Raw genomic sequence first — 7,827 nt, 5'->3', positions numbered from 1 at the left:
ATATACAGCAGCATGAGATGTGTAAGCAGTAGGCTGTGACAATGGGAAACACACCAAACACAGACAAGTATAGAACAAAGACTAACAACATAAAGCAAAAAAAAAGTGGCCTGCAGAAACCATCTGCATAGTGGTGGGAAAACTTGACAGCTTATGTGGAGTTATTCTGCATTCCAGAAGTTTTTGGGATGGTGACTTCTTAAGATATAACTGAATATTGACAGAAGTGACAGTTTTGTTCACTTCTCATGTAGGTTTGATGCAGAAATATAACTAATAAAATAAGTCAATCTGACTGAATTCACTTCAGCATAGTGATGTTAATGTAAAAAAAAAGAAAAAAAAAGCTACAAAGTAAATAAATGAACTGTCCAAGCAGCAAATAATGAAAATAAGTTACATTTAGAATTGTTGAAAGCATTTGATATATGTCTAGATCCATCTTGCTTCTCTCTGTACAGTAAGGTTACAGTCAACGAATCACAAACTGCTTTGCATGGAACAGGATACAATCCAAGCATTCTCGAAGTAGGTTGGACCACAAATGACTACATTAAGGCATGCTATTCTTAAGGTTCTTCTAGAACCAGAAACAATAACATGAAGATGTAAAATTGATGCTTCTTCACCCCCAAGCTTGTGATTTGCAATAATGTAAAACAAGCTTTCCATCGCTTCCAAAGCACTGAGGAAAAGAAAAAAAAAAAAAAAAAAAAAAAAAAAAAAAAGTTACACAAAATAGGAAAAAATATCTAGAATTAAATATTACCATTAGAGATGAGCGAACTTACAGTAAAATCGATTCGTCACAAACTTCTCGGCTCGGCAGTTGATGACTTTTCCTGCATAAATCAGTTCAGCTTTCAGGTGCTCCCGTGGGCTGGAGACTCTCTCCTAGGACTGTATCCACCTTTTCCAGCCCACCGGAGCACCTGAAAGCTGAACTAATTTATGCAGGAAAAGTCATCAACTGCCGAGCCGAGAAGTTCATGAAGAATCGAATTTACTGTAAGTTCGCTCATCTCTAATTCCCATCAATGCTAAAAAATTATTTACATTGCAGGCAAGAAAGATTTAAAAGAAAAAAACTGTTGGTATTACAGAATGTGACATGCAGCTTTTAGCCCAGATTTACTACTTAAAATGAGGCAGAATTCTGGCATAATTTGCACCACATAACTGGCTTATATGCTACATGCAACATTTATTACATGTTTTAAACACTTTTTGAGCCACTTCCACTTTCGATAAAGCGGGTATGACTTAAGCTAAGACAGTGTGTGCCAAAGTTTTATCTTTAATTTGGGTGCAGTTTAAAGGGGTACTCCGGCGCTTAGACATCTTTATCCCCTATCCAAAGGATAGGGGATAAGATGCCTGATCGCGGGGGTCTCGCCGCTGGGGACCCCCGTGATCTTGCACGCCACACCCCGTTTATAATCAGTCCCTAGAGCATGTTCACTCCGGGTCTGATTACCGGCGACAACAGGGTCGGCGGCGTGTGACGTCACGCCTCCACCCCCGTCACACTCCGCCCCTCAATGCAAGCCTATGGGAGGGGGCATAACAGCTGTCACGCCCTCTCCCATAGACTTGCATTGAGGGGGGGTGGAGCGTGACATCACATGGGCAGAGCCTTGATGTCACAACGCTCCGGCCCCGTGATCGACAGTAATCAGGCCCGGAGCAGACATGCTCCAGGAAGTGATTATAAACAGGGTGTGGCGTGCAAGATCACGGGGGTCCCCAGGGGACCCTGCGATCAGGCATCTTATCCCCTATCCTTTGGATAGGGGATAAGATGTCTAAGTGCCGGAGTACCCCTTTAAAGGGGTATTCCAGGCAAAAAAAACTTTATATATCAACTGGCTCCAGAAAGTTAAACAGATTTGTAAATTACTTCTATTAAAAAATCTTAATCCTTTCAGTACGTATGAGCTTCTGAAGTTAAGGTTGTTCTTTTCTAAGTCCTCTCTGATGACACCTGTCTCAGGAAACGCCCAGTTAAGAAGAGGTTTGCTGTGGGGATTTGCTTCTAAACTGGGCGTTTCCCCGAGACAGGTGTCATCAGAGAGGACTTAGAAAAGAACAACCTTAAAGCATAACTGTCGCCAAAAAATCTCTTTATATTTTGTTAATCAATGTATTAGAAACAACTTTCTAATTACATGTGATTAACAAAAATGTATCTTTATATATATTTTTTTACTCTAAAAAAAAACGACCACTAGGGGTCTCCCTACATGTTCCGGCGCATAGAGTTCGGACTCATGCCAGCCTGGTAGCATGAGTCCGAAATCTCAGTGAAGCCGGACACTGAAGAGCACAGCGCAGCTCCCCGCCTGTCAATCAGACAGGCAGGAGTGAGTGCTGTGCCAGCAGCACGGGTGCTCCTGACATGGCCAGCCGCTTCATCTGGCCAAATATCAGTGTAGCACAGGGCAGCACAGAAGAGGATCGGGACTTGTACGCTCTGTTTCCCGAAGCAGTCATTCATTGTCCAGTAGTAGCAAGGCAGCATGATGGGACACAGAGCACATAAGTCCCGACGTGCTGCCGCGCTACTACGGGACAATGAATGACTGCTTCGGGACACAGAACGTACAAGTCCCGCAAGCTCACTCACCTTGCCGGGGATATCTATTACACTCTGATGTTGAAGAGGGAGAAGGGCGGAAGTGCGGATTGACAGGCTTCAGATGACGTCAAGCCTGCCGGGCCACGCCCCCTTCCTCCCTCGCTCACGGCAGGAGCCTGAGCAGCCACAGGGGATCTAAAAAAGGTATTTATATGGGGTTTTGGGTAAAAATATAGACAGGGATAGAGTCAGTGAGAGTCAGGGACAGATTGGGGGGAGGGATTAGGGACAGCTTAGTTGATGATAGTTACTCTTTAACTTCAGAAGCTCATAAGTACTGAAAGGATTAAGATTTTTTAATAGAAGTAATTTACAAATCTGTTTAACTTTCTGGAGCCAGTTGATATATATAAAAAAGTTTTTGCCTGGAATACCCCTTTAAGCCAACTAATGGTTGGTCTAAGATTAGACAGTCTAAGAATGCAATCAATTTACCAAATTGCCTGAGCCACCATGATAATTCTGGGGCTTTGTTAGGTTATGTTCTCACACACTTTTTCAGACTTTTAACCTTAAAAAAATAAATAAATAAAAAAAATATAAACTGTCTGGAAAGAAAAACTCAATTCGGTCGGTTTTTCAGCCATTTTTTCAGCTTTTGTGCATGAACATAGCTTTAGACTGTGTACTCTAAGACCTTGATTTACCAGTGTGCCCTAGCTGTGATTGGTTGCTATGGGAAAACCAGTTTCTGTCCTCAAACAGATTGCTAAATCTGGGCCTAAGTATATGCGGTCCAAAAATCAGTTTTAGTAAATCTGGGCCACAAGGTCAAAAAATATCAAAACCACCAGCAGTCAGGTGAAATAATCACTAACTCAAAGCAACATGGCTAAAGATGAATGATCAATAAAATAAGTGGCTCTTTTACCTCATATAATATGCCCACTTCTTGGTCAGGTGATGGAGCAAATGACTGATTGACATAGATGAACTGTAAATATACATAAACATATTTATAAAAACAATTAGATGTTCAGTAAACACTAATAAAACATTTGCAATAAGAATCCAAGCACATTCAAGTATATATACACTAGGGATCAACCGATATTGATTTTTTTAGGGCCGATACTGCGTGGAGGTTAGGGCCGATAGCCGATATTCCGGTATAAGTTATCGGCTATTTAACCCCCCCCCCCCCCCCCCCCCCGGCGACAACACTGCAGACCATTGATTTAAAGTGGGCGTTTTAAATCAATGAACTGCAGCGATTTTTGCTGTGCCAGAGACCCCCTGCCTGTCCTGGGGTCCTCCTGAGTCCTATCCCCGCCACCACGAATGCCCCCCCCCCTGCACCACACCGCACCCCCCACCACACCACCCCAGCCAGAGACCGCCGCTGCCCTACTCCCGGTTTTATAATTACCTGTTCCCGGGGCCCACGCTACTTTTGGCTCTGTCAGCGTCCTCCTGAGCTGTCACTGTGCGCACTAACTGTGACGTTGTGTTGAGGACGTCCCTCGTCATTGCGCAGCGCACAGCGTAACACAGGATGCTGCAGGAGCCAGAAGTAGCCCGGGAACAGGTAATTATAAAACCGGGGATGGGGGAGGCAATGGTGCGGCGGCGGCGGTCTCTGGCCGGGGCGGTGCATTATTGGATTATCGGCAAGGTAATTGCCGATACCTATAACGTCCAAAATAGTGAATCAGCCAAACTGATAATCGGTCAATCCCTAATATACACTGTCTCAAGAAATTAAGAAAATACCAATAATACCAAATACCATAAAACATATACAATCATACTGGCCTAGATTTGTCAAAATAGTTTGCTTTGCCCATAGCAAAGTGAAGCTGTAATTTCTCAAAATTGCTCTGGTAAAATGAAATCTGAGCAGTCATTGGTTGCTATGGGCAAAGCAGAGAGTTTTTGTCTCAGACTCGATAAATATACATGGCAGCACGAAACAGAGAAATGCTTCCTTCTTATTACATCCACCTATTAGTTCTGAAAAGCTTTGGTTTTTAGAACAGCCGTAGTTTAAAAACTGTCAAAAAGGATTTTTGAGTCGCTTGGAACCCCAGCCAGCTTTGCCATGCCTACTAAGCTTGATAGAACGCTGCAAGTAAGAGAGAAGCTGACAGGGAATGCTTATTTCCAGAAGGTTTTTAACCTCTTAAGGACCAATGACGTTGTGGAACGTCATGGCACCCTGGGCTTTAAGGACAGATGACGTCCCACAACGTCATGGCGTTCTCCGGTCCCTGCCGCTTGCCGGGCAGAGATCGGAACGGCATGCCGTGCAAATGCCTAGGGGGGGTCCCGAGACCCCCGCATGTCGGCGATGGCAGAAAATCACATGTCAATTCAGACATGCGATTTTCTCCTATTCTGGGCTGATCGGGTCTCTGGTGACCCGATCACCCGGAAAATAGGGATGCTCGGACCTGTGAGTGACAGGCCCCAGCATCTTGCAGGGTAGGAGTGAGGTCGCAATGCTGCGATCTCCTCCCTTCCCCTGCCATTGGTCAGAACTGATTCTGACCAATGGCAGAGCAGGACGGTGGGTTGCCATGGAAACCCCCCGTTCCTGCCACCCCTGGATGTCAGGTAGAACGGGGGGAGAACATGGAGGCCGCTACCTGGAGGAGACGACTCGTGGGGCCCGGCAATCATCGCAGATATTCACCGGAGATCCCGGTTCAGGTAGGGAATCGACGGTGGGGGGGAGAAATGAAACTGAAAGTAAAGTGATTTTTACTGCGGCAACCACTAGGAAGGCCGAACTGCAACTCCCAGCATGCCCAGACAGCTGTCTGGGCATGCTGGGAGTTGTAGTTTTGCAACATCTGGAGGGTCACAGTTTGGGGACCACTGTTACAGTGGTGCCCAAACTGTAGCCCTCCAGATGTTGCCAAACTACAACTCTCAGTTCTGTAACATCTGTCCCTTCAGATTTTGCAATTTTCATGAAATTTTTGAAAATTGCTGCTCTACTTTGAAGCCCTCTAATTTTTTCAAAAAGTTAAAATATGTCCAATTTATGATGCCAACATAAAGTGGACATATTGTATTTGTGAATAAAAATAAAATTTATTGGGAATATCCATTTTCCTTACAAGCAGAGAGCTTCAAAGTTAGAAAAATGCTAAATTTTCTAAATTTTTCATGAAATTTGGGAATTTTTCACAAAAAAAAGTAACGCCGAAAATTTAACACCAAAATAAAGTAGAATATGTCACGAAAAAAAAAAAAACAATCTCAGAATCAGAATATTCGGTAAAAGCATCTTAGAGTTATTAATGCTTAAAGTGAAAGTGGTCAGATGTGCAAAAAACGCTCTGGTCCTAAGGTGTAAAATGCCCTGGTCCTTAAGGGGTTAAAGTGGGAAAAGGAGTAAAATAGTTACAGACAATGGGGGACATATTCAAAAAAATTAAAATGGCATTTCCCACCAAAATTTTGGAGAAAAAGTTTTCATCAAATATTGAAAGTGTTTTACGCGAGAGTGATCTGGGTGGCATACCTTTGATGTTTTTTATATCATAGATATTTTCAAGTGGTGTCCATTTTACATAAAAATTTCACACCAGCTCTTTTGCTAGTGTAAAAATCTATTTTTTTTTTCTGTGGGAGAGGGGTGTCATTTCCTCAATTACTGAAATATACAATAGTAAAAAAAAATAAAAAATGAATTTTTAACCACTTTAGGGACCCAGGGAATACGGGTACGCCATCGCTCCCTGGTACTTAACCCCTTAAGGACCCGGGGTTTTTCAGTTTTGGCATTTTCGTTTTTTCCTCCTTACCTTTAAAAAATCATAACTCTTTCAATCTTTCACCTAAAAATCCATATGATGGCTTATTTTTTGTGCCACCAATTCTACTTTGTAATGAAGTCAGTCATTTTACCCAAAAATCTATGGCGAAACGGAAAAAAAAAATCAATGCGAGACAAAATTGAGAAAAAAAAGCGCCATTTTGTAACTTTTGGGGGCTTCCGTTTCTGCACAGTACATTTTTTGGGTAGAAATGACACCTTTTTATTCTGTAGGTCCATACGGTTAAAATGATACCCTAATTATGTAGATTTGATTTTGTTGTACTTCTGGAAAAAAAAAATCAGAAAAACATGCAGGAAAATGTATATGTTTAAAATTGTCATCTTCTGACCCCTATAACTTTTTATTTTTCCGCGTATGGGGCAGTATTAGGGCTCATTTTTTGCGCCGTGATCTGAAGTTTTTAGCTGTACCATTTGATAGGACTTATTGATTGATGCATTGATAGGACTTATTGATCGCTTTTTATTCATTTTTTCTTGATATAAAAAGTGACCAAAAATGCACTATTTTGGACTTTGTAATTTTTTTGCGCGCACGCCATTGACCGTGCGGTTTAATTAATGATATTTTTATAATTCGGACATTTCCACATGCGGCGATACCACATATGTTTTTATTTACACAGTTTTTTTTTATGGGAAAAGGGGGCGATTCAAACTTAATAGGGGAGGGGTTAAATTATCTTTAGTCACTTTTTTTTTCACGTGTTATAGCTCCCATAGGGACCTATAACACTGCACACACTGATCTTTCACATTGATCACTGGTTTCTCATAAGAAACCAGTGATCAATGATTCTGCCGCTTGACTGCTCATGCCTGGATCTCAGGCACTGAGCAATCATTCGGCGATCGGACAGTGAGGAGGCAGGTAGGGATCCTCCGGCTGACCTGTAAGCTGTTTGGGATGCCACGATTTCACCTCGGCTATCCCAAACAGCTCCCTGAGCTAACCGGCATGGTTTCACTTTCATAGTGCTCATTTTAATAAGTGTTAATAGCGCACGGCAGCGCGATCAATGCCGCGCGCTATTAGCCACGGGTCCCGGCCGTTGTTAGAGGCCGGGCCCGACCCGCTGTGGCCCCGCGTTATAGATCGGGATCGGACTCAGGTTAAGGACCCAGGGCATACCCGCCTGTGGGTATTTCGGTCCCTGCCGCGCACCAGGTGGGGACCGGACCAGGGTGACTGCTGATATCCATCAGCAGACACCCGATGCAAATGCCCAGGGGGTCCTGAGAATACCTCCCCCCCCCCCCCCCCCATGTCGGCGATCGCACCAACCCACACAGGCGATTCCGGTTATAAGGGTCACACATACGGGTCCGGAGATAGTTACATAGTTAGTATGGCTGAAAAAAGACATACGCCCATCAAGCCCAACCAGGGAGTTGAAGG

At 43.4% G+C, this 7,827-nt stretch overlaps 1 protein-coding gene across 1 annotated transcript in view; it reads right to left on the bottom strand.

The window, feature by feature from the left end:
• Positions 1–296: 296 nt before the first annotated feature.
• Positions 297–7,827, bottom strand: part of ATG12 (autophagy related 12) — a 60,593-nt gene continuing 53,062 nt past the window's right edge. Inside the window, exons 3-4 of the mRNA XM_056542007.1 lie at positions 3,510–3,572; positions 297–685 (exon numbers count right to left, since the gene is read on the bottom strand). Coding sequence (XP_056397982.1) covers positions 626–685; positions 3,510–3,572 — 123 coding nt within the window. The 3' untranslated portion in view covers positions 297–625. The remainder of the gene's footprint in view (positions 686–3,509; positions 3,573–7,827) is intronic.

The sequence above is a fragment of the Hyla sarda genome, chromosome 10 (genome assembly GCF_029499605.1).
Source record: "Hyla sarda isolate aHylSar1 chromosome 10, aHylSar1.hap1, whole genome shotgun sequence".
In the NCBI taxonomy this organism is placed as follows: Eukaryota; Metazoa; Chordata; class Amphibia; order Anura; family Hylidae; genus Hyla; species Hyla sarda.
The sequence above is the reverse complement of the archived record's forward strand: the minus strand, read 5'-3'. Positions and strand labels throughout refer to the sequence as shown.